Raw genomic sequence first — 27,528 nt, 5'->3', positions numbered from 1 at the left:
CAAGGCATTTAGATTAAAAGGTATCTTTACAACTTCTTAGAAAAGCAGCTCCTCTAATGCTGTGTTCCAGTATTTTATAGGAACCTTACATCTGCATTTTGAAAGAAGCAGTCTTGAAAGGCTTTTAGCCATTTCAAATGATTTATTCTTGCATTTATAAGCAAAGGTTGTTTTGTAGTTTTTAAAAGAATTAATGACTGCAATTATTTTTGAAGCTTTTTATATTAAAAATCCAGGTATACTTGGGTAATCTTGATGTTCTGTTAGGTTTGTATGTTTGGGGTTTTTTTAACCTTGTATCCCAATATAAACTCATCAGGTTGCTTGGGAAATAGCTTATTCTGAGCTGTATGAAATGATGTCGATTTCTTTAACAAGTGCCCAGACCTTCCAAGTATTTTGCTCATGTTTGCATTCTCTACATTCCCTGTCCCAGCATCTCATCACTGAAACAGAGTCTGTCATCTTACTGCTTAAAAGCATACAGAGTAATGATCCAAAGCTATAATTACAGGAGTATTTTAAATAGGAAAGAATCACAATATGCCAGCTATAGAACTTGTAGACTCAGCAGGTAGACGTGAATTCTGAGTCTGTAAAATTTAAAATTTCTCCTTCTTTTGCATTTGCAAGAATATTCCCAAATTTTCTTTGCAAAAGAGTCACTGCAAATATTATCCTAGGCAAAAACCCCCTTTATTTTATAATGGTAAACCAAGCTCTAGTTCACCTTTCCCGTAGGGTGGAATTGTTTAACCCTGATTAAACCCTTCCACCCATTTTTCTAGAACTCCAGGTTCCATATCATGATATTCAGGGATTAAATATGAGTTCAAAAATAAAAATCCCCAGAAAAGTACCTGCCACTGCCAATTTTAGCACTGACTGGAAAATGTGAACGCTTTGAATGAGATTAAATAGAAATATCTCTGGTACACTGGAAAAACCTCAACCTGAACCACTTATAGGCAAGATTTTGGTTAAGAAATTGTCCCAGGAGGTAGTTTTGCTTTGCTTTAGAACAGTAAAAGGAAATGTAAGAGAGTGATGAGCACCAGGAACTTGCAGAACAGAAGCAGCTCTGATAGTCATTGTTTGCTACTGATGAGGCTGTAGAAAAACCAAACTGGATTCCAACTGGGCAGTTTTTACTGCCTTCCTTTACATTTTTGTTCTGGTTTCAGCTCATGCTTTGAATGAGACAAAAAATCTCAACATCATAACGTTTTCCAGGTTTTGCATGACCTGACTCTGGTTAGCTGCACCTTGGGCACTCCCCCAGCTGATTGTCTACATGGCTGCTGTGTCTCGTAAGGATGAGTGATTCCAACCTAACATTTCACAGCCGAATTCAGAAAATATAAGACATTTCTGAATACTGTTTTGTTATGTATTTTACTACAGTGGATCTTTGAACTACTAAGACAGGTAAAAAGAGGAAATAAATATTAAATTGTACTGGCAAAGTAGGTTAGTTCACTGCTGAACAAAAACGGGATTCAGTCTCTTAAGCTGGGCTCACTCTTCTGTTGACAACTTGCTTATCTCAGCTTTGCTAGAGTGCCTTTGCTAAGTGTTTTCTTGCTATATCACTACCATCACTTTTAAAACACAAAATTTCTTAGTTAATTTGGCTTTAGTTTCTCTTCTGACATGTCTTTTGCTTTGCCCTTTCCCTATCTCCCTGCTTGGCTGTGGAAAAAAAAAAAACCTGTCTAACTTCTGGTCACGTAATATTTAGTCATCTTTCTTTAATCTAATCTAATTTTTCTCTTTTCTTTGTTTTTTTAATGTTTTCTGGGGAAGTGCTTTTTCTTGAGAATGACTCCAAATGATGATTGTGTCTCAGTACGAGCTTATGTTTTTTGGAAAGTTTTATGCCTAAACAAATATTTAATTTGTGATGATTCAAGTTCTGTTTTGGAAAAAACCCAGCCAAAATACAAACCAAAGAAACCCTCTAAAAACATAAAAGTAAAAACAGGAAGCATGCCTTTTGAGATTGGTTAGCTAAAACTCCAGACTCCTCTTCAGATCCAAGGCTTATCAGAGCTGGGTTATCTCAAGGGTAACTTCTGCCCTGCCTTGCACACTGCCAGTGCAGCAGAGCCAGACTACGTCATGGTAAAATATCAGAACTGCCTAATTAAATCTCCTGTTCAAGAAAAATATCTATTAGTTTATTCTCTTCTTTGGATTAGCATTAAACTGCAAGACTTCCTGGTTCTAAGAAGCTTCCAAAGAGACTCATTAAAGAATTGTTTCCTAGAATTTGGCGCTGACACTTAACAAATCAATCCTCAAGAGAGGAAATTACCCTGGAAGCACTGGTCCCTTCTGCCTTGGAGGTTCCAATCTGCTCTTCAGACACATCACTGTTCACAATCCCATTCTGGGCCTCTCGGGGTTTGGGGTTATTTGATGCCTGAAGAGGGTTCTCTGTTCAGGTCTTGCTTCCAGTCTAGAAGCCAGTTTTGCGTTTGCAATTGTTTCACCCTGAGACAAAGTCTGGTTCTTGGAAGTGTGGATCTCTCTAACTCTGTTTTGTCAATCAGTGAAAGCTGTATGTTCTTCCTCGGGCACTGTTTAAGTGGACATATCTATCTCAGTGACTCTAAAGGGATTTACTTCAAATATCCCTTTATTTCCAGCCCAGGTAAACTGCCTAACTCATTGTAAGTCCCCTCTTAGATCATCTTTCTTCAGATCGTAGCACCTGGGCCATGTGAAATTTTAGTAAAGACATTTAGCCCCTCTGGCAACAGTCAGATGCTTTACAGTTGCCATCTGGCAGCTGTCATGGGTTATAACTCTAGATGTATGTAGGCTCCAGGTTCATTGAAACATCTATTCGGCAGCTCTTTCTTAATTTATAATGTTGCCATTAGGCTTTCCTTCCTAGATTTCCCTTTTTGTCACCTGTAATTCACCAGCTTCATCTAAGGCAGTCATCAATTACTCTAGTTTGTGTCTCCACCGAGAGAGATCAGCATGCTTATCTCTCGCTTCCTATCCCTTCCTGAAATGCTCCAAGAATTACCTCTGATGTAGTTTGCCATTCTGCAGCATCAGGGAACCTTCAGCATGTCAGTTCCAATCAATGGGGCCTTAGAGCAAGTGTTTGTTCTTCGCATCCACTTTGCATCAGGTTAGAAAGCATTTATCAGGTATTCCCTCCCAATCTGGACTGTTTGAGCTATCGCTGCCTGTAATCCTCACTGTGATAATATGGATCTGGACATGCATGCTACCCTCAGAATCACACAGGGTTTAAAAGGAAGAGTAGTTATTCTGGGAAAATGTGTTTATTCCTACACTTCTCTCCAAATGAGCACTGTCAGCTTCCAGCCTACAATGACAAGCTATGGACAGATGGAATTATGTCTGTACCTGAGAGTCTTTTCTCATGATGTGTTTTCTTTTCCCATCATGTGAATTGGGACAGTGGGGATAGAGGGGAGAGGGGTGAATGAAGGTGATGATAAAGACTTAACAATATTCAGCTTGACAATTTTTCCAGGTTATATGGACTATAAGAAAATCCTGTTGTCAGTCCTCTGGACTTCTAAAGGTACACAAATGCCAGTAGAAGGTCTCCCAGTTAAATTTAAATGTTGATCTTTCTTTTATTCTTTTTGTAGTTTTCTTGTGGTTTTGTTTTCGGTATTTTTCCCTCCACTGTGTTAAGAGAGGTTTTGGTGACTTAGAAGCAGAATGGCTCTTTTAAATCCAGGGCTTTACCCACCTGACTCACTCACGAATGGCTGCTGTAGGCAAAATCCTTCCTCCAGGCTTCATAGTGAAGTCAGGCAGGTCACTTCTCACTGCAACTCGCTGCTGAGTTAATTGCTTCTAGACTGAAAGTACTGCTCGATATGCCTGTTGTCTTGAGAACTGCTTGCTGAATTCAGACGGCATTTTGCATTATTAAAGTGACAGTATTTTTAGCCTCCATTATTCTAGACTGCACAGGTAGCCTTCCCAGACCTGGCAGTGGACTACCCTGACAGTCCTCCTTTACAGCTCTTCCCTTTATAGTGATGGTAGTGACCTCTCGGTGTTTGCCAAGGGATACTGTTTCAACTTCCACTGCTGTCCCGAACATTTGTAATTGATTGTTGTCTTTGCTGTGATAGCTCTTTCTCATGACCTAACAACCCAGGCTCATTAGTCATCTGATCACAGTGTATTTATCCTACCTCAAAACCATACAAGACCTAGTCAGGAAACGACCTTATCTTTGGATTCTGGTGCATTCAACATGTTTGCCTTTTGGGGCTTTATCTCAACATACCTTCAGAGACTGTTTTGGTCATTTCACTTCATGCAGTGATGAGTGGAAATCCGTAATGATGTCCTCAGAATGATGTGCAAGGACTCACACAACTGAAAAATACGCCCTCTCATCCTAATCTCATCAGATGTTTTGCTTCAGTGCTAGTCTTTACTCAAGAGACTTTGCAGACATGTTTCTCACCAGGATGCTTTGTTTTCCTTTGATCTGTTTTCTCAGAAAACTGTGCAGTAAGGCTGGGATGTAGCTTTAAGTAGTTTTCTTTCCCTGACCAGGTTGAAACTATTTGGAGTCCCAGACTGAAAAAGCCACATAATGTTGCTCTTTCTTTCATACTTTTACAGAACTTGTCTCATCCAGCACAATGCTGGATCACTTCAAGGTAAAGTGACCTTGTTCATCTCTGTGAAGCCTGGGATTGTAAGGATGTCTCTATCTATTTTGTGTAAGAAAGTACTTACACAAAAGCTTCTCTTCAGACATACAGACCAAATTCAGTCATCAGAATTTCTCCTGATCTGTTATCCCACATCCTGATTTTCTTCAGTCTTTGCTGTCCACCTCAACCAACCTCTGCTTAATTATCACCTGAATGAGGTGCCCTTCCCTTAGCATGAAGAGTTCAGGAAGCATTTGGACAGTGCTCTTGGGCACATGGTATGACTCTTGGGGATGGTCCTGTGCAGGGCCAGGAGTTAGATCCAATGATCCTAGTGAGTCCCTTCCATCTCAGCACATTCTGTGATTTTGTGACCTTTCTGCTAATCACTTGGACTGATCCCAGCCTGTCTCCTGAATCTTGATCTGCCTGGATTTCCTGAGAATGGTCACTGCTGCTCTCAGAGTAATGGTTTCATGGATGGTTTCTCACCTGCTAAATTGCTCTCTGACAGAATTGCCTGCTGCCTGCGCAGGACTGTCAGCCTAATCAGTCAGGAGATCTGGCTTTCACTTCAAGCAGGAGATAAGGTTGTCTCCGCCTTCCTCTTTCTCTGAGTAGCTGCTTTCACTCTGACCTTTCTCAATATAAGGAGCTCTCTTGCCTCCTACCTTGGCTGAGCCAGGTCCTTTCCTCAGCCTCTCATTTCTGTGTGTCTCTAGCAGGGAAACACCAGAGAACAGCCATGAGTAGGTATGGCCTCAGCACAGACCCTTCTGAGTCAGGTTGTTTCTCAAGCCATGGTATGGATGTTCCCATCCCAAATACCATCAGAAGAGCTACCTCAGGACTGACTTACAAGGGCTTGGCTTACTAATGAAGCTCTACAAATCCAAGGATTTATCTAGAAGTAATGTACATCTTGCCACTGTAGTTACAAAGTTCTGTTTTCTGAAATGGTTCTTTACTCCTACTCCAAGTAGTTGTGCCTCTGGAAGGACCTGTTATTGGGAGTTGCCCAAAGTGGAAATCTACATATGAACAATCATTGAAAGGGGACAGAAAATTTTCTTGTAATTGTGTTCCTCAGAAGAGGGTTGCATTTTTTTTTTTTTTTTTACCTATTTATCTCAAACCATCCCCCTTTTGCTCTGTTTTATCTCCTTTTTCACTTGCTATGAGAAAAACTGAAAATCATTTATCCAGGTTCACTTTTCTCACGGTTCCATAAGAGGCAGGATGTGAATGTACACAACATGCTCTGCAAAACCAGAATTTTCTGGATTAGGTACTTTCGGTTTCAACTGATATAGACAAGTGACTATATAATGGATACTGACATAGGCAAGATATTTAAACAAGCCATAATTACCGGTAATCTGTTGAATTTTTGGTACAAAAATAATTATTTTACCAAATAAATTCTCAAGCAATATTTGCCAGAAGATACTTTGTATTTTTATGCATAGTTACTTTTGATTCTTAAAACAGCATTGAAATTAATTTTCAGAGGAGAATAAATCAACAATAATGAAGAAATGCCCGATCCAGTTGCACAAAAGCTGACGTTTGGCTCTTGAAAATGCTTGTCACAGTAGTCAGTAATTAGAAAGGGAAATTCCCTGCTGGTAAAGAGCTACCATTTTGTTCCCCATTCCTGCATTGTTGCTGGGGGTAGGGTTATTATGCAATCCCTGGCAAGCTCATCCTACCAGACTGCTTACTAATTTGTAGGCTGTAGGTGTAAATTGAAAAGCCTTCATCCTGCTTCTGTTTACTTCACAGATTGAACTGGGCTCCAGTTATTCTCATCTATGTGAATTGAGGCACTGTTGCTGCTCTTGCCTCTTTTTTTCTCCTTGTGGGTGGGCACAGCTCATTTGAACCTGCTTCTCTTTTCAAAAGAAACATTTAAGAGAATGAGTATGTAAGAAGTAGCTTTGGTACTTAGTGTTCTCTAACTTTAATGATTATATATCTGGATACAGTCAGTAGTGTTGTAGAGGTTCCTTAGGGCATTGCCAGTGTTTATTCATTATTTGTCAGGCACACATCAGGGTTTTGTTCTCCTAGAATTAATTTAATCTTTTTTCTTTTTTTTTTTTTTCTTTCTTCCTACTCATTTCAGCTGTATGAGTAAAGTTGACTCTGCTTGTATGGGAGACTTAATTATACCTGTTATTGCTCTCTTTAGCCTGTTCATCACAAACTTATTTTAGCTAACAGACTGCTTTTAAATAGGAAGAATACAGAGTAGGAGAGATAGGGGACATAAAGTAGCAAACAAATAATGAAAATGGAGAAAGACTTTTCACTACAGTCTCTCTTGAGCAATAGGTCACTTTCATAGGAAAATGAACCCTCTATTTTATACCATTACATGAGGAATGCTTTCTGGAAGCTTCAGGGAGGTATTTTAAATGGTTGCTAAGGCAGCAGTTTGCCTCTTACTGCTGTCCTCTCTCTCTGGCCTCTCTTTACATGATAGTGTGGGAATCCCACAAGTAGGAGTAAAGGAAAAACCTCCAGTCAGTAAATCACCTCCCCCCACCCCCCCAACCACTAATCCTTCCTGTTAAGAAAATCTGCCCACACATTGTGATAAATCCCAGATTAAGACAATCATAAATGTTTTCTGTATTAGCTGCATGCAGAGGAGCAGTGGGGTTTTTGACTGTGCAAAGTTTCTTGGCTTCCTTTAGAATCTTTCAGTAACCCAGTTTTATTGTCCATAAAGGTTATACAAAGTGCTAGTATGAATTAGAATTGGGTTATGATATATTTAGACACTGGGCTTATATAATGGCTTCAGCTGCAATACCCTGTGTTCCGAACAATTTCTTAGACATTGTGTAAGACTTCCCCAAAAGATGAAAAAGACCCATATGGTACCTTCTCAAAACTTTCTATTTGCCTCTTTTTTTGTTTTTTTTTTTTTCTTTTCACTCATCTGATGTTCCACTGATTACTTTTCTTGCAAAATGAATTAAACCCACATTCTAAACAGCCAGCCTTGTATGTGGTGCAGATGTTATGCAACTGGCAGCTTTCACAGGAAGAACATTGTGTACATGGCAGTGTGTTCTTAGGCTTCTGAACGCATTTGCCCTCTCTCTGCTGACTATGAGAGAGATTTGGGATTTCCTCTTGGGAGGAGCAAACCTAATACAACCTGTGTGAAAGCTGGTCCTGGACTTTGACCATTTCTGTTCATATTTTTACATCTATACACAATATGTACACTAAAAACTTGGGATATGCCTGAGCCTAGTAAGATAAACTTGCTTAAATATGAAAAGGAATATTGCGAGATTAAAAACATGATAAAAATCTAAAGGCAGGAGAAAATGCTAAACTCATTGTTAAGATACTTGATATATTCTCTTGAATTTTGAGGAATCATAACTAAATTTTTTCCAGTTAAATTTACAGAGCCTTGTCCTTATGATTTTCTGTTGTCAGTCCTCCACATTTGCTTTCACATTTATGGATATAATACAGCTCTCAAATGTTCATTTATATTGTCTTTCTGATTAAGACTTCAAAGTTTTTACATTAACTAAATTCCGTAAATATTTTTCCTGGCATGTGAATTGATGATATCCATTTTACAGAAGGTTAAATATTGAAGGAACTTTCTCAAGATTACATATCACACTTGAGCCATGACTAAACTTCAGGGGTTCTGCTTTTCACAATACAATGTTTGCTTCCCAAGTCAGGAATGTTTCAATAATCATGTCTCCTTGCATGGAAATATTGTCCATGCATAAAGTAAATGTTTGTTAAATATGTAACATTCCAACCACGAGTGTAAAATAGAACAAAGAGATTTTAAAATAGGGGAACGCAGTCTAGTTTTATAAATTTGGTAGGAACCCTAAAAACAGGTCCAGTAATAATAGCTGTTGGCCTGGTACGTATCAAAAAGATAAGCAAATCTTTCCTGCTACAGGATTAAAGTGATGAAACCTCTCCAAATACTCTCTCAACACTCTAGGCTTAGTCACTTAAACAAATAAATGTGTTTGGATTCATACTATGTTTTTGTTCTTCCTGTTGTTTGGCGCAGAATCAGAAACAGCAACATTTACATGTATTTTGGATTACTGAACTGGATGGTGTAATGCCTGCCATGCTCTGTATAACATGGAAGTGTTGTGTTTTTTTTTTTTTTAAGTGAAAATAAGAAGTAATAAGAATCTAATCTATTAAATATGATTCCTGGCCTTTAATTTTAATACTTCTCTAATTACATCGTTCATATTATGGAGATTAGCTGTCATTTATCAAGTGTTGGTATCTCCTGCAAATTCATTTTTCCTTTGGATGTGGTTGAATTTCTGGCTGTGAGGAGCTGTTTTTCCCTTTCTGAACCAGGTTTTGTTTTTATCCTTTTTGCTAAAGTTGTTTTACAGTCGCATTCCTTATAGAATTATTTTCTCAAGCACCTGTGCAAAATCTGTATGATTAGAAGATGAAAAAGCACAGAAAAATAACAGATCCAGGGTGCTGACTTTTGAGCGTTACACAGCTTCTCATTGAAATTTATTGAGAATAATTCAGAATAATATTGAAACTATCAAATGCCTCTGAACAAACACTGGTGTGATTGATTGTCCCTAACTACTGAGATAGATTTCCTGTATCACCAAAATTCAGCTTTAGGAGTGAAAGATGGCATGAAACTCCTCATGAGTTAGAGCTGACCTGCAGGGCAATATTTAGTTTCTGCAGTGAAAATATGAGCTATTTCTTGTGCTTCCATGCTCATGTTCTGCAAATGCTTAGGTAGATGGGTTTGACTATTTGTGCCACTTCTGGTGAAATTCTCAGATAAAAACTTTCACAGTTATACACTTCAGATCCTCACATGGGAGTCAAGAAGAAAGGGACAGCTGTTTATATTCCTACACACCAACACTTCATCTGTTTGAGAAAGTGGTGTTGTCTGGACTCATATTTGGTGCTGCACTGTGTAAGTGTTTTGGAGAGAAGTATAGTGAGAAAATGAAGTCATGGGGCTGAAAGAAGCTTTGTTCAAAATTGGAAAGACTACCTGTAGCAGATTAAGTGTAGGGAATAAAAAGGCAAAGAAATGCAAAGATACACTTTGTAATGCATATAAAAAATGAGAGACAGAAATTCATTGAATGCCTACTTCATAAAATCATGGAACAGTGTAGGTTGGAAGGGACCTTGAAAGAACATCTGGTCCAACCATCCATGTGAAAGGAAGCCTGGATTAGGTTGTTTCAACCCTTGTCCAGCCACTTCTTGCAAACATCCAGAGATGCAGACTCTACCACGTTCCTGTGGAGGTTGTTCAACTGATTGATTGTTCTCACTGTGAAATGTTTTTTTGATAGAATCATGGAATATGCTGAGTTGCAAGGGACCCCTGAAAGAAAATGTATTTACCACCCTCTAGGCCTACAATTACATATGTTTATTGTCTACAAATACATATATTGAATTTCTACTCATCCTAGTGAAATTTCAAATAAAACAACTTTGTAATCTGGAAAAACGTAATCATCAGAATTAAATCCCTTTGAGACTGAGATAAATTTGTGGTTTCTTCTAGAGGTTTTGTGTTGCCATATGCATGTATGGTAAGATGGAAATACAATTTTTTTATTGGGAGGTCTATCCCGAAAATCTAATGAATGAAATAATGAAATAATCTAATAATGAAACCTGTTTATTTCAAAACAAAACATGCCAAAGCAGCAGGAGCTGAAAACTTAGTCTAATGCTTTTTATATAGGGTTCCTCTGAAGCTTCAGAAATCTGCTGTCTCTTATCCAGCCTGCCTTGGAAATTCACTTAGAATGCGTAAAGAATTCCAGAAGCAGATTTAAAAAATCACTGCCTTTTTAAATTTGGTTTTAAAAAAATGTGTGCCAAGGTCTTGACAAAATTCCATGTGTAATACGGAAGTACCATTAAGTGAACATTTCATTCAGTGTATGGCCCTGAGATTAGCTCAGTTGTTATAGTGTTGATCTGTGTACAAGTAATATTTGATACACTACCATTTCATTTTACAGCTCTGTTTTTAGAATAGTTCAACTTGCAGAGCAATTAAGAATTTTATTAAAAACCTTTACCAAATTTCTTTGTTACTCTACTTTTTTCAGAATCCCTTTTTGCAGGATGGTTTTCCTCCAGAAGACATACCATGAGGAAATGCACTGCTGTATTCAAGACAATAGAGAACCTCTTTGGAAAAAACCCACAAAAAGCCCCAAATTCCAACAAAACCACCAACACACAACCTCACACACAGACCCATACAACCATCGAAGCTTTTGGTTACTTTTCTATTACTCATGTCACTGTTTTGTTCCCATAATGAACATTCAGGGCAAGACACTGTTCAAAAAATTGTCGAAACCATGTTTTAATGTGAGCTTTTCTTTTAGTCTCAGCACTTAACTGACTTGGACTTCAGTCAGTGTTTGAAGAGAGCCTACCACACTCTAGAAGCAATCTGTTCTGCCCACAAGAGTTTCCTTTTTGCCAAACGATGGCTTAACTGTTGTCTGAGTGCAGTGTGTCTTTCTGAATCAGAATCCTCTCATACTGGAAGGGAGACAGCAGAACTTTTTATTTCTTGGAAACTCTCAGCCTGCAGGTTTAATTTGCTGGAAGGGTGCTCAAGGGAACATGAGATTAGGCTTTATAGAAAACCTTGGGCAAAGTGGCAGGGAGGGGAATTGGTTGTGAATAGCCCATATAATCTGTGATGCCCTCTAGGGAAAGGAGGAATTGGAGAAGCTGTGCATTAGTAGTTTTGGAGAAGCTGTGCATTAGTAGTTTATCAGCATATCAAAAGTGCAAGGAGCCGGAGCCTGGATTATTACCTCTTGACTCAGACTAACGTTCAGGCACACACTCACATGCACCCAAAAACCTGGTGGCTTTATAATTGCTCACAACTACTGTCAGTGCTGCCAGAAGCCCCTCCTGACTTCCTGCAGCTCTTCTGCACGAGCAGCAGTCCTGATCCCACAGTGGGTGCGAGTTGTTAAGCAAAAGATTTGAGAGCTTTTTTAAGGAGGTAAATGCCTTCTTAAGTTTATCTGCACCAAGCCTGTAGTTCCAGATCACCGGTATTTCTGCTGTAAATGTGGTTTTAGCAGTGGATTAAGTCTCTCAGAAATAGATTATGTTCTGTACACAGTCATCCAAAGGCTATGAGAATTTGTGTGGAATCTGCTTGAGCTAGGTTAGGATGTATATTTTGGCATTGAGACATTCACGAGGAACATGAATAGCACATGTTGCCAGAGCTGCTGGTGCTTTAAAGCTCCAACACCAAGCAGGACAATAATGCTATTAAAAATATGTATTTTCTGTAATCCTTAAATCCCTTCTTAAGTGAGGAGCTCCAAGTGAGGTAGCTATTCTTGGCACTATTGTCATAATGCTGAGTAGTGTAATATTTTCTAAAATGAAGGTTAAATGAAAAGCCTGAACAAACTAAGCAACTGAGAAATGCTGATCCAGTAAAATGTGCAGACTCACATCTTACTATGTATTTCAAATGACCTTCCCCAGTTCTGGTGTTCCTAAGAGTAGAAGAGGCATTTCCTTTGTACTTTGCTGCCAGTTGTTACATTGTATTTCAGACAAGTGTCGTCTCTATAATATAATTATTGATTATATTAGTAGAGAAGCCCCCTCTACCCTTAAGCCCATGCTGGACTTTGTACTGCACAAATTCATGATTAGAAAAGGCTCCTTTGGCTGGCAATTAATGCTCTGAGAAATGGAGAAGAGAGAATGGTTGGGGAGGAAAGCAGGCTCTTATCATCCCTCTGCAGGGAGCACCTGACAGACAGAAAGGTGCCTTCAGCGCATGATCTATATATGTTTTTTGACCAGCCACTATAAAATTTCTTCCTTATCAGATGTTTTATGTGCCTCCTCAAATTTAACATTCCTTTTTCTTTGATCGACTGGTGTTGCAAGTGTGTTCTTATCCGGGATTTTGTTCCTGAAATAAAAATGGCAGTTCCTGAGTTTCAGATTGAATTGACAATGAGCCTGGAGTTCCTTGCCACAGAAATGTAAATGAGAAGTGCCCGTGTGAGCAGAAGATAAGGTCTATGTCTTCTGTGAGAGTCCACAGCACATATTTCTCTGGCACCCACATTACTTATGCATTGCTCATTATGGGGCTAAAGATGTTGGTAGTATACAACAATACAAGAAAGATAATCTTATCAAAAGATAACAATGTAATAAATTTCAAACGGCAGAGACACCTCATCAGTATCATTTAACCCCAACTTTGCTGAACTACTGTAAGGTAGTAATTAGTAAGGAATGACTCTCACCCAGCCCATGTGGTTTGTTCTGATATGAAGGTCACATTTTCTTGACTGCCCTTAGTTAAGCTTTCTAGAACTGATAATAAGAATAGTGAATTTGGGATTAGATCATGATTAGATCATGCTTTCTCTCAATTATTGTTGCATTATGGATAACAGAGCATCTCTTCTTTTTTTTCTTATTTAAATTTCCTAACTGTGTGAGTGCTTTAAGCTTATTTTCTGGGTGAACGGGAGTTCTGGACCACTGCATTTGAAATATGTTATTGACTGGACTTGAATGGTGACTGGAGGTCCTTACTAATGAAATATCTATTAGTCACAGTGGAGGCACATTCTTTCAAGCATTTATAAATGGTATTTTTGTGCAAAAATTTCTGTACATTAATAGAAGCAAAGACACATGGGCTCAGGCAGATAACGATAGTTGCTGCAGAAATTGAGTAAAATCTTGGTACCAGTATGAAAAGTTTCATATTGTTTTGATGAATAAAGAATGTGCTGACAAGATTTTAATTTGCATTTAGCAAAAATTAAAATGCTGAGTTTTGCTCACAGTAATTAGGTAGTCCTGCAGCTTTCAGCACACATGTCCATAAACATAATTCTTCTTTATCCTGCCAGATACTGAGCATTCTGCACTTGACTTTTTAATGGCCTTAAATTGTATGCTTAGCATAAGACCTGGAAGATGGTTTAGGTGCATATTTATAAATCTTTGGCTTGTGCTGAGACAGAAAGAATCTGAATGAATTCTTTACCACATGGATTTGGGAAATGTGTGTGTGTAATATGCTTTATGCATTGCTAGAGTTTGGTTTATGTGCACATGCCCTGGTTCAAGATAACACAGAAGGCCAGGTCTAGGGAGGAAGCTCAGAGCTCTGTTTTGTCCCTTTTCAAAAAAGGGCATTTGTTTGTGGGGATCAGAAATAAATGCAAAAGGAGGTTTCTGATTTGTTTTTTAATTGAATGTTTAAAAAAGTTCTATGTTAGCACTCCTAGAACTGATGCAATTGCAGTCCTGGACTAGCAAGCTACAAGTAATTCTTAATACTTTGGGGAAACATTTTGGTCTCTTGTCTTCCCAGAAAGAAACACCAATATATTGACCCTTTTAATGGAGTATATTGATTTCCACAATTTTTTTTTTTTTTGGGGGGGGGGGGAATTTTCATCCAGATATAATTCCCAGGTTTGAAGCAGATGAGTCAGAAAAGGGTTCATACTTGGATGGGGAGGAGAAGGTTCAGGTGTCTGAGTCATTAGAATAAGGATTGAACCAGAGAGTTTTGTAGCCCTAAAACATGCTTCTCCACACAGCACCAGTCTCCTTCAGGATAGATTTCACTCAGCCTCTTCTTCTTGCATCCCTCTGCTTTGTAACACTGGTAAAACACTTCACTAGACCAGCAGGGATGAGGCTGGCTTGGTAACTCGGGAGGAAAGTCATCAAAATAAATAGAGCGGAGATCTGAAGACACATCAGTGCTTTCATTACCTGACTGCCAAGCCGGTTTTTCCCCTCAGTTCAGGATATACGTGAAGTAGAACAGTTCAGGAAAGAGAGTGGCTGAAGGTTGCTCATTTTTTAAAATCTTTCCCTGACAGTGAACAGCCTAATTCAGAACGGATTTCTGAATTTACATCTTCCATCTCACAAGCAGAGTCTTCAGTGCTGGTCCCAGAGCACACTCTAATAGCAAGTCTCTGCTTTTTGCAAGATAAATAAGAGAAATAACGCAATAAGTTTTGTCTTCTGATCCCCCTGTGCAGCCAAATGAAAATATAAACTATTTTTTCGCAAACTAAGGTTCTTTTTTTAGCACTATTTAAATTTCCTTTTAAATTAATTGTGCCACAATCCCTGGAAACACTGGAAAACTACTCTGGCGTAGAAGATGCAATTGTCAAACTGCATCTCTGCCAGATTTGTTGTTGTTCTGCTTCCTGGGCTCTGTGAGCATCAATGCACCGAGCTGGGAGATCTTTGATAGAATTTGGCTGCTCTTTCTACGAAAGTGAGACAAACGCTTGGTACACAGGGGGCCACTCCAACTTCATGTCTTCCATGGATTTCCCTGGCTTAAATTCTAGTTGACTCTCTAAGCTACTTTTCCATTTAATTTGAGAAGTTGGTGCATCACAGAAGAGGCCGAAGATCTGGAATCTCAGATTTAATCTCTTCCTAAAGTATTCCTGTTTATAAAGGCTGAGACCAATTGGAAGTGTGACAAGCTTTTAAGTATAATGTTACCACAGAGCATTTAGTATATTGTTTTGAAAAAGGAGCTCAATGTCTATATCCCTACTTCACAGACTACACTAAAGTGATTTGAGAAAAATTGTTTAGCAATACAAGTCACGTCTCACGTCCAGTCGAGGGTTGTATGCACATTGCCTTGCTTTATATCACTTTCTTTTATGAGGCTGCAAAAGCATTTTGTTCTTTAAACAACTTTCCAACGCTTTTCATCTATCTAGAAAACCAGATTAAAATGTGCTCTTTAATGTGAGGTAGCTAATTGCATTATATGTGTCTGGATGTAGTGGTGGGAAATATATTTAGGAATTAACAGCAGTTTTCTCTCTTTCCAGAGAAATTTCTGTATTACAGACTTGAATGAAAAGTCCTAACTCTATGCTCTAAACAAGAAATATACAAAATCCTTAAACTTTTACTTCTTTCAAGTGATTGTTATCTAAAACCTGTTGATTTCTATACAATATCCCCTTCAGCAAGCAATGTTTCTCCCCGGCTAAAGCACTTGAGACATCATCTATCAAAAGCTATTTTTTACTAGATTGGAATAGTGGCTATTTTTTGCCAAATAAATAATGTTCACACTGAAATAGTTTGACAGCAGAACACTGAGTATAAATAATATCTCTGTGGAAGTATTCCACAGAGAACCCTGCATGGATCTTTGTTGAGGTTTATTGTGGTTATATTCTCATCTAAAATGCGTGTGTTAGTTTTGTCATCTTGGAAGAGCTGTTGGCACTCTGATCCCTCCATTACATGGAAGACAGAAATGAGAAATCCATGAGAGCCTGTGAGAACCCTAAGTGGCTGTGCTCCATTTTTTTTTTTTTTATTTTTCAATATTGGATTTTATTTTCTATCGCTGCTATTTTGGGCTGGCCTTGGCTCATGTGTGGGGAACTGGCCAGAGGACTGCTCTGACTAATGCTGACTCTGTTCCCAGGGGACCTGCTAAGGGTCATTAGAGCACAGCCTTCATCGGTGTCCCCATCATCCTCACTGGTTAATGGTCTGGTTTAGGGCTGCAATGGGACAGCTCCGCTTCCTAATCCTTGGAACAAAGTTTTGGGAGTAAAATGTCTTTATTTTCATTTTACAATCATAAAATTTACTATATTTTCATCTGTTATTTTGTGCTTCCTAATTTAAAATGTACTCAGACCATAAAACCGCCTCTCATTTCACAGAAAAGCAAATTAATTTCTTTTGCCTGAATATAATGAAAAAACTCCATAACCCACAAATGAATGTGTTTGAATTGGTCATCACAGAGTCTGACCTCAGTAAATTTACTCTAGATTTAGGTCTAATTTGACTAAATTGTACCTTAAAGTGAGCCAAAAGTACTGTTTCTTTGAACTAAAACTTTCAGCCTTTCCCAGAATCCCTACACATCGTTTCAAATGTTGCAAAAGTTGCTGTGTAGGCTGGGCACCAAGCAGTGGGAATGAAGTAAGCCATTTGTCATGCAGAGCGACTCGTTGCTTTGGTACAGAAAGTCACACGAAGTTCCTTTGCACAGTTTCCTTGTGCTGGTGCCCCTGGTGCTGTGAGTAATTTGTATGCTCTGATGCTCATGCCAGGGCACTCTCTTTGGCAAGAGCCAGCTGGGGCACTTTGGGTCTTTATGTGCCAAGGTGTGAAAAGCAAGTTCAGTCTTCAAAACAATTCCTGGTTTCTGATGAACACTGTTGGATAGTACTGGATGTGCTAAGAAGCTAGAATATTTGAAGGGATTTCAAAAGATGATCAAATTTTTAAAAGATTTTGTCCTTTCCCTGCTGGAAATTAGCGTTTGCAAATTGCTTGTTACACATGAAATAAGAGAATTATCCTTAGTCGAAATAGCTACTTAAAGGAAGTTACTGATGGAACGCAATGAGATTTATAGCTATGAGAATAATGGCTGCTTTCTGTGCCTAATACAGTTTCTCTGTTAGAGACGATAAAAATAATGTTATCAGGGAAAAGCTGGGTTATCTGCCCACCCCCCTCCTCTAGTAATACCGTCTGATAAAGTAGCTTGAATCAATTTACCAAACTGTTTTCGTAGAGATGTTAATGTTGCAGTCAAGGAGGAAACTTCACGGGGGAAAAGGATGAAACTTTGGACCATAAGTCCCCTCTTAGATGAAAACTGCCTCAATTCACAACAGTCTGGGCTCATTCATCTCCTAAGTTTTACAGAGAGCTTTAACTTAATTGGCCATTTTCATCTTACAAGCATAAGTCTGCAGTGTAAGCTTCATAAATCACCATGTTATAATTTTAAGTTAACTAAGAGTGGTTCAAAAGCAAGAAAAATATACAATATAGCATTTTACATTTACTAAATACTGTCAAGCTACTGTGACCTGTTTCTGCCAATACACATAATCTCTTTACTCTTTTCATACATATAAAGTAAAGAAGAAACAGCTATTTTGTTAGCCTTCCCATAGCCAGGCTTGGGCAGGAGAGGCTGTTCAGTGTGAAAGCTGGCTGTGTGTAGTGCTGTATCTTTACTGCACTTCAGGCTCTTGTCACACTGAACTGCTTTCTTTCTCCTTTTGTTTGGGTTGCACCTTGGAACAGATCCTGCAGTACCTATAATATAGCTCAGGTTTACTTGGGCTGAAGAGCAACACGCAGCAGATTCTTGAGGGCAAAAATTTTTTTGCTCAGGTAATGATTACAGAACTGAATTTGATTTCTAATTGCAACTTTGTGGGACATCTACGTAAAGTTTCTGCTAGAAGTTACCAGAACCTAGTGATAATCTACAAGTGTATTTTAGCAGTGCCTTTCTTCAATAAATCTGCCTTTTTCTCAGTGCTTCAGAGAAACCCTAACCCTTATCAGACCCAAACCCTTCTCAAATCCTAACCCTAGCCCTGATCCAACCCTAACCCTTATCAAATCCTAACCCTTATCAGACATCTCCAGCCTTGTGGTGCATTGCTAAGGATGGCCAATGTTACAGAGAGCCCAGCAATGCTCAGTGGTTCTATACAGCCTTGAATCATAGTTTGCACTGAGATTGATTACTGACACTGCATAAAAAGTCCCTGTTCTGATCTTCTGATTCTGAGCACAGGCTCTGGGAGAAATGCTGTGTCCTTTAGTCAAAGAATATGGTTATGGGAAGCACGTCTTTGAGGTAGGGTTTTTAAACTGACTTTGTACATCATTAGTTTTACGTTCCATATAATAAGCTTTGTTCTAGATTAATCCCTAAAGGCTAAATATTATTGCGGTTACATAGACCCAGTGTTCTTTTTATAATTGGAAAGTTTCCTCAAGGAGAAGACAGTTTTGCAACATTTATCTTAGCTCTTCCAAAGAAGAAATCTGCCCACAAAGACGCTTATCTTGTGAACTTGTAGCTGGGTTCTTTTTTTTTTTTTTTTATTCTATTGTTCCAGTAGAATGCAGCTGTTTCAGTGGGTGGAAAGTGATGATGTGTCCACAGAACAAGAAGTGGTGCTGAAGGTCCTAGCCACTGGTTTCAACTAAGGAAGTGGACACAAGCCAATAGAGGGTTTATGTAACTTCATCTCCTTTTCTACTCAGTACTAATCCCTTCCTTTGTGATGTATGGTATTTAGAAATTTTTTAAAACTTTTTTCAGTGCTGATATAAATTTATGGATAGTGTAACTGCCTGGTTTATTTGACTAACAGTTTATAGAAACCAGAAACAGCAAGCTCTGTCACTCAGCATGAAGTATTCCAGTTCTGAGAAAACCAGTTGTTCCTTTTCTTTAAAAACTAAGCAGTTATTCAGTCCTGCTTTTCAGGAACACCCAAAATTTGTCCTCAACCTCATCAGTGTTTGGAATATGCAAAGAATGTAAGACCGAGCCTGGAGCTGGTAAACTTTCCCTTGTAATATCTGTGCTTTCATGTATGTGGATTTACCCAAGTTCAGCTAAATTCTACTTGTTGTGACACTAGTTTAAATCCCAGTTAAATCCAGGAATCTTGTTCAGGATTTACACTCGTTTCCCTGAAGGAATAAATTGGTCCAATAATACCACAATCATAAAGGGGAAAAAGACCTCACACCAAAACCTTACTCGAATATTAAAATCTAATGTCATTGCATTTGTGGATTTGAAAGGATAAGTCATGCAGAAATCTGTTCCTCTGAGGATTCAGATTTTTTGGCCAAGTGTTTATTTTTTGGTTTTAGGATTTTTGTCCAGCGTGGTTAATTTGCTGGCCCATTCCTGAAAATGTAAGGCTTCCCATTACAGATAACCTGGGGTTTAGAAGCTATAATTTTGCAAATGCTACGTTTTAATCTGCGTGCCTTTCCCCTGCCAAATCTTTCCTTCACGCCTATGTGGTCTGACTTGAGTCCAGAAAAAAAATCAGGATTGTATTACGTGTCTCTTTTTTCCCCCAAAGTTGGCCAGGATACTTTTGCTTTTCTCCTGTGTTTCATGGGAGTGTAATAGTATCATCCTCTGCCCTAAAATACCATGTCATTTGTAATCCTGGTGTATAAATCAGGCTTCCCTTCTTATCACTCTTAAGAAACTTTTTTTAAAGTATTGGACCTCCATGGATATGGAAAGAAGCTTGAGATGGTTTATCTGAAATCCCAGAATCTGGAAAATTTTGGGGTTTATTAAATATCGTAAGATGACTTTCTTTAATCATCTCAAATCAACTGGCATTTGAGCCTTCCCAACTCATTTAGAAGTTCTGTACTGTATTCTGTCCACATTAGGAGTCTTTACTGAGAAAGCTTCTGTCCAATTTTCCTTCAAAGGAATGCTTTTTGGAAGACCTTATGATTTTATGTTCAGTATTTTCCAGTAGACACTCATTGCGTAACTCTTCTGCTTTGATGGTTAGTGATGCAGGAAATCATGATGTAGCCTTGAGGCTCAGCCACTTCCTGTTCTTCCAGGATTATGTTCTAAAAAGCAACCAGAACTTTCAAATTAGTTTATTATAGGCATCTGTGTTCCTTGAGAGAACTCTTTACTTGCTAATTTGCAGGAATTAAGTAGGCAATAGGAGAAAAAAACATTTCCATGTTCATTTGCTGCAACTGGAACAAGGATGTGCTTCAACATAATGACTATCTAGAATTCAAACACATATTTCAGGTTCTGCTTTTGCAGTCAAGTCATAAATTCGGCTTGTAATAACTACTCTCAGCTGCTCACAACTCCTTTCTTACGTTGTTGCATTTGGTTTTGGTGTTCCTTGTGATTCCATTCACCATTGGTGGAAAAAGCAGGATGGGTTCACCTGGAGGTAAGAATTTACTTAATGTGCAAATGCACTTGGGTAGGCCTGCAATGATGACTGCTGGATGAATGATCTTTAGAGATGTGATAGCAGCTAAGTTTTTGTTAACTGAAAATAGCGATTTTATACTTGGAGAGCGCCAATTCATTTCGGCTGGGCTTCTCAAGACACATCCATTGATGGAGTGTCTGCCAGGCAAGAGCTAAACTAGATTGGGAAAAAGTTTCATTGGTCATTGTGGAATAGCTTGTATCTGATCAATCCTCTTCATACTTACATGTAATCATATAATCTTGACCTGAATTGAACATATTCTTAGTTTCTATCCAAGAGTGTGAGTTATAGTGCAGCAGCACCTTGCATCTGACAAGGGAACAAGTGTAATTTGTACAGTAATTTGTATCATTTCCATTTTTTTAGAAAAGCTGTCCTTTTTAAGAACTTTCTGATGATCTCCTAAGAGCCTTTTCAATGGGAATTATCATGCTTTTGTATAACGTGTGATAGTATTTTATTGTGTATGAGATGGTAGAAAATCACTCATTCTTCTCTCAGAGCTCCCACCAAAATTGGGTTCTGATTGAGAATGAATTAGTGTGAGATATGGATAAAAGGTCAATTGACATGGTCCTGAAATAATTGAGACAACCTTTCTGAGAGATAAGTAGGCAGCTTTATGTCTTTATTTTACTCTTGCAGGAATAAGGCCGACGGAATAAGTACAGTTGGTGGCCGAAACAGAATTGTAGATCAGGGATTTCTTGGTGCTCAGCTTACATGCATTACACTATATCCAGCAGAAGTAGAAATTCTGCAGTCAGCTTAAGCCTCCACCAGATCCCATGCTTCCCACTGCTTCCCGTTAATTAAAACCCAGCAAATGTGCACATTGTGTTTGGTTACACAGATTCTACGAAGCGTTAAAAAACTTGAAGCATATTAATGGCTTTAAATTTAAAACTCATTACCCACTGCCCTATTGACCAGCTAAATAGAGTTTCTCAGCACTCCTCTGGGCCAGTGCCACTTCATTCTACCATGGAAATACAGAAATGTTTGTTGGCTTGGCTAAAAATGTTTGGGAATGCCGGCGGTATCCTTGGGTGAGATTATGAGGATGCCTGCTCACTAAAGCAGATCTGGCCCAATTAAAGGTATTGCCACCCTTTTTTAAGAATGCAAAGGAGTATTTTTTTGTCAAAATACTTGTTTAAACTTATGTTTACTGCCGGAAGATTTTATTTTTTTAATATTTTTATTCGGTAAATGTGTGTGTGTTTCTCTGTGTGTTGATAGAAGCAGGATTCTGAAGAAGCCCTTTCAGAGCTGAATCTGGCTATAAACTGATAAATACAGCTTCTTCCTCAAAATGGTGAGGTTTGTAATTCATTGCCTGAATTTTGACCCAATGTTGTGTGAATTGTGGCTTCATCAAATGAAACAGGACCACTGAGCATTCTGAAGAGAAATTTTGCAATATCAGAGCATTGCCTGTTTCCAGATAAAACTTAACAGTTTCTGATGAAATTTCTTTGAGATCTGATGAATAGAAGGCTTAGAGTACAATCCCTTAAACACATATGCAGTGAGAAAGCTATTTTGACATGACACCTTTGAGTAAAATCCTTAGAACACCAGTTCCAAATCAACCTCTCTGGTTTTTGACTTGTACCACTTAAACTTTTCAGTTAACCATCAATCAATCAATAAAGCAAAAATGTCTGTGTTTTGGACTAAATAATGGATTCTCAATTATCTGAAATTACAAATTTTTTATTATTTTCAGTTCATTAATATTTACAGGAAGCTCGAGTAATCAGGATCCACAAAAAAGGTTATTTGCAGCGATGCTCTGAAAGGTCTGAATTATCTTTACCTAGAACTGACTTATTCTTCTGTCTTTATTTCTTGAGCTTTTTGTTTTCAATTCAGTGAGCAATCTGCATGTTATAAATAAATTCACTGAAGTAGTGCTGAGCTAAGCAGAGAGAATTATAAATATTCCACTCAAAGAAAACACGAACTGATAAAACACACTCGAGAGACACTGGCCATGCACATCCTTATCTTTTCCCATTTTTCTCGTTCCATTTCCCTAGATCATAGATGAAGAAGAAACACAGTTCATGAGCAATTGTCCCGTTGCTGTGACTGAGAGCACACCTAGAAGGAGGACACGCATCCAGGTGTTTTGGACAGCTCCTCCCACCGGGACAGGCTGTGTGATTCTCAAGTAAGTATTTTAACACATATTAAAGTAAAGCTCAGTTGATGAGTCTAATATTTATTGGAACCAATGGAGTTCTTAATTCTTTTTTCTCCTTGGACACAGTTGACCAAGTTTAGTTCTACTTGCACAGTGAAATGTTAGCAATTTAAAGCCTGAATATTCAAAAGTAACTCCAAGCCTTCAATAAGCATCAAGTCAGTAAACCTAATTGAACTTGTTAGCCTTTCATTTCACATAAAAAATCTAAAAAGTCTTAATTTTTGGGATCAAAATTGCATCCGTCTGGTGGGTAAAAAATAGGCTGTTAGGTGAGATGAATAATAGGAATGTTCTGTAGAGTCATTGTTGTCTAAATGGACCTTTATCAGTAAAACCAGATCTATTTTTTTAGAGGTGAATGCTTTAATTTTAGAGCCGGTGATCATTTACTGATATTTTACTATTATTACACAGTCTCATGTGTTACCATGCTTTTCAAGCAGTAGAGGAAGGTGCACTTTGCTTTAGGGTGCACTTTGCTTTAGGGTCACTCATTGGTCTGTAGAACTAAAGAGAGCCAGAGAAACGTTTTCATGTCTCTTAAGACTTTGCTGTATTTAATTGGACAGATTGGCCAAATATTCATGGACAATTGGAATTTCTTTGCTTGTGTTGAATCCATGTCTGGGAGAAGCCTTAAAAATTGCTAAAATATGCCCTGCAGCAGACCAAAGTGTTTCAAAGAGACTTTTCAGTGCAGGGGATAGTGACTTTTAGGCTTTTAAGGGAACACTATCACAAAGGTCGTGCAGAAGATACTTCAGACCAATTCAGGAAAATATGTTATTAAAATTGCAGTTGATTTCTGGACAGGCTGTGAAATTGCCACCAGCAAAAATGGCCTGTGGCTGCTTTCCTCTCACCCTGTGCTTCACTTCTCCTCTTGTTGATGGGCATGAGACAGACACTCCCCTCTTCCACATCTGTGAGGGTGATCTAGTCCCCACTCTAGCTGTGGAACAGTCTCAAATCTTTGGCAGTGTGCTTCTACTTGCTGCTTCTCAGTTTTAGTGTAATAATTTTAAGAACCACCTGCTTTAATGTGTACTAAAGCAGCTCAAGAATACACTTACAGTCTTTTCTTAAGCTCACTACAGACAAGTGTACCTCAGGCTGCAATAAAACCTGTTAGAAGTTCTGTTATGTTTAGAGATGGAATTTTTCGAGAGTTCCTTTGGCAATCCAGAAGATTCCTTGCGTGTTGCAGAGCTTTTTATCAGTAAAGCTCCTTGGTCTTCCCCCCAGGACTGACCCCCTCGTAGCTGCATAACCAATATTGCTTGAGGCACTTGCCATTTAAGTAAATTAATAATAAGGTGATGATGCTTTATATGGCTTTTTAAAGAGACAAGATATAAACTTTAATCCAGTAATGATATTCAACAACACAAGTTGATGGATTTATTTTTTCTTCACTATTTTCCTAAATAGAATTGCCATTATCAAAAAAAATATTAACTAAGAGCTATACTTTCCTCCGTGAAACTCAAAAATCTGTGGCTGAAGTCAGCTCAGGGACCTGCCTGGGTCTTGTCAGAGAAGGAATGCAGTGAAGTACCACCAACTGCAGGATCTTGATAAGTGTTTCTTCTCTCTCCTCGCTGCCAGTCAGGTCATGCTGGATGTTCAATACTGTTTTTTTTCTGTGAAGTATTTGAATTCTTGCAGAAAAGTCAAGAGAGGCTACAAAATGTAACAGTCAGAACTGCAGTTCTCTGCACATGAAAGTATGAAATTGTCACTGCCTCAAAGAGTGCACAGAGTGAAGCACTGCCTTACAACCTTCTCAGGCTGCTGGATATGCATCAGTAGTGCCAACGGCACATTGAAGTGCCAGTAAAGAGCTGCATTAGCTGACTGGTACCAGTTCTCATAATCCATTTGGGAAAATAAAAGAGCAGCTTGGAAATGTAGGTTCCAGGAAAACGAAAATTTTGGTGTTATGACCACCTATTTACAGGGTGTCGTGGGTGTCTTTGGTGTGTATGTGCTGCTGGAAAATGAAAGGAAGTTGTTAAGTATCTTTCAGAGAAAATTATATGGGAAATACAAGCTTCCTCCCAATGATTGCTCTGTTGACCTCAGAAGGTAACAGCTCCATGCCCAGGACTGTTCAAAGAAAGAATGACCAATATTAAGAGTTGCTGATGCCAGAAATTAACATTATAATGTGGCATTTGTTTGTCCTCCATGGCCCCATACATAGCAATCACTGATGGGGTTTGGGCATTAGCAACATTTACATTTTCTCTTTTGTATGTAAAGATTTGATGGCATCTGAATTAGAGTTTGTAGTCAGCCTTCTTCATAAACCTTCTTTATGGTCAGCTCCCATAGAATAGCATGGAAATGCTGGAAAAAATTTGGAAATAATTATTGGTACATTAGCATTGGAAATAATTATTTCTTAATTATTCTAGATGATATAAGCAAAAGTCTAAAAGCAGGTGTTGTTTTAAAGAGTTAAGTCCAAATTCATCATGGAAAAATTCCAAAACCTTGAACTTCAGAGGAAACAAACTCGGTGTATTTTTCTTTCTTCTGTGTGTGATGGGACTGCAGATATTCTTTTTAATTATCAGTACATATCTGTTTCAATCCTTGCTATGATAACTTTGTTTTAGAATTTCCAAAACAGAATGGCAGCATTTTGGAGCCTGTTCTGGATCACAAGGATATACTTTTTCACTATGCCCTGATCTACTGACTTCAATATATAGAAAAGTTAAATGTGGTCACAATTTAGACATAACTGACCCATAAAAAATTATTACAGTTTAAGTGCCAAATAAAGCTGGGTTGTTGTGGTTTTTTGGAGGTTTTTGTTTTGTGGTTTTTTGTTGTTGTTGTTTTTGTTTTGGGTTTTTTGTTTTTTGTTTTTTTGGTTTTGTTTTGTTTCATTTGTTTGTTTGTTTGTTTGTTTTTCTTGTGGTATAACTAAGTATAGAATCTCCCAGGAAGCTTTTCCTGGGCTAGTTGTGAGATTTGGGAACAGCTGTTTTTCTGCATTTTGTGAAATCTGGTAGCTTTGGTGGAAACACTTGCTCAGATTTGGGTAGTAGCCTTCCCAGTGCTTTCCAGGCATGGAGCATGTGATCAGTGTGGCTGTGACAAGCACAAAATGACACACACAAATGGGAATCTGTAGTTGTAGGTTTCAGTAAGGGATCCTAAATCATTTGGCATGTGCACACGTGTGTGTAATGCTAGCTTTCTGGGTGGCTGCAAAATACAAAGTTTAGGGAATAAACATGTTTGAATTTGACTTACTGTCACCACCTTGCTTTCTAAAACATCTTTTTCTGTGTGAAGACTTAGAATTGTGAGAAGAAAAAAGAAGAAAATGGATTAACATGTGATGTTGTACTGCAATGGTTTCGTTGAGAATAATTCATGCATTTTCTTCATTCCCAACAAGAGATGACAGTGAAATACCCAAAAGATTTGAATCCTCCTGGACTCTGCTGAAACTGCCAGCACTAAATATGCTTCTGGGATGCAAACAATAGCTGAGGCTCCATTTATCCACACACTTAGGCCTGTGCTTGAGTCTCACTGAAGACACAAGATAAAAGACTTTTATTTTACACACTGCTTGGGAGACCTTCAAGCTTTAAGCCCTCTTTCCTGTTTGTCTATTTGGACCTTCTCAGCTGTCATGCTGTGCACAGTCTATTTGTTTCCATGTTCACAGTGCAACCTCTTTCTCTCCCTGTTTTCTTTCCCTTGTTTCCCGTGATTGATCGCACACCAACGTGTCATGTGTCAGGATGGGAGGGCCAGGTCATTCCTTCATGTTCTGATAAAAGTTTCTGTTTTAAACTCTACTTACTAGGTTTCTGAGCTCTTCAGAATGCATTTGCTTTCTTGGATCTTTGAAAACCCACTGTTAAAACTTTCTTGAGAAAACTTTATTTTTGTGATGTACAATTTATACAGAAAATAATTACAGTAGACAGTAGAGCAGTGGCAGAGCCTGGTGGTATTGGTATCATCACATGGAAGTAGAGAAATTTTCAGGGGTTTGAACCCTGTCTTGGTCAATCTGTTTTAACTTTTAAGGAACACCTTTTTTCTGCGTATGCACTTTCATGCTTGGTTTAGCATATTCTCCTTTTTATGAAAAGTAGAACAGTACATGTGCATTTTTTTTATCTGACAGCTAATATTCAGAGGCTCTGCTTGATTCTATAAAAAAACCTCCAAGTAATGGAGATTTATCTTGTTAAACAAGGCAAGTCTGAAGTATGGGTTTCAAATAGTGATTTGCCCCATTGACCAAAAAAAGGACAATAAATGTTTATTGAAAGCTTCGTAGCAGTGATGGAAAATCACCTCTTTTAGGTTGCTTTGAGCCCCAGATTTCTAGATTCACCTGGTTTGTTGTATTCCTCGAGAGAGTGTCTCAGTTTAGTGTGATAAACAGGTGGGTTAAGGTCTGACACATGTAACTGGTGGGAAATACAGAGCAAACAGTTTTCTGCAAGTCCTTTACAATTCTGTAATAGAATACAAGAGTGAAGAAAATTTTGTCAAGTTTTTAGCTTGTCACATATTAAAATTTCATGATAGAGAGAATCTTGTTAGTATCCAAATTGAGTAAATCTGTCAGCTGGTGTAGATCTCATGAAGAGTCTATGTGAGATGGTAATTATCTTTTCCTCCTTTAGCATTTGCTGATTTTCACTAAGGCTGAGATTAATTGTTAAATGCAGTAAATGATGGCCACATG

The 27,528-nt window shown here is 38.3% G+C and overlaps 1 protein-coding gene across 2 annotated transcripts in view; it reads left to right on the top strand.

The window, feature by feature from the left end:
* The window catches only part of SPON1 (spondin 1), a 175,540-nt gene that overhangs the window by 11,510 nt on the left and 136,502 nt on the right, over window positions 1-27,528 (top strand). For both annotated transcript variants that reach the window (XM_032111084.1, XM_032111083.1), the window contains exon 3: window positions 22,627-22,760. In XM_032111084.1, coding sequence (XP_031966975.1) covers window positions 22,654-22,760 — 107 coding nt within the window. In that variant the 5' untranslated portion in view covers window positions 22,627-22,653. The remainder of the gene's footprint in view (window positions 1-22,626; window positions 22,761-27,528) is intronic.

The sequence above is a fragment of the Corvus moneduloides genome, chromosome 6 (genome assembly GCF_009650955.1).
Source record: "Corvus moneduloides isolate bCorMon1 chromosome 6, bCorMon1.pri, whole genome shotgun sequence".
In the NCBI taxonomy this organism is placed as follows: Eukaryota; Metazoa; Chordata; class Aves; order Passeriformes; family Corvidae; genus Corvus; species Corvus moneduloides.
The sequence above is the reverse complement of the archived record's forward strand: the minus strand, read 5'-3'. Positions and strand labels throughout refer to the sequence as shown.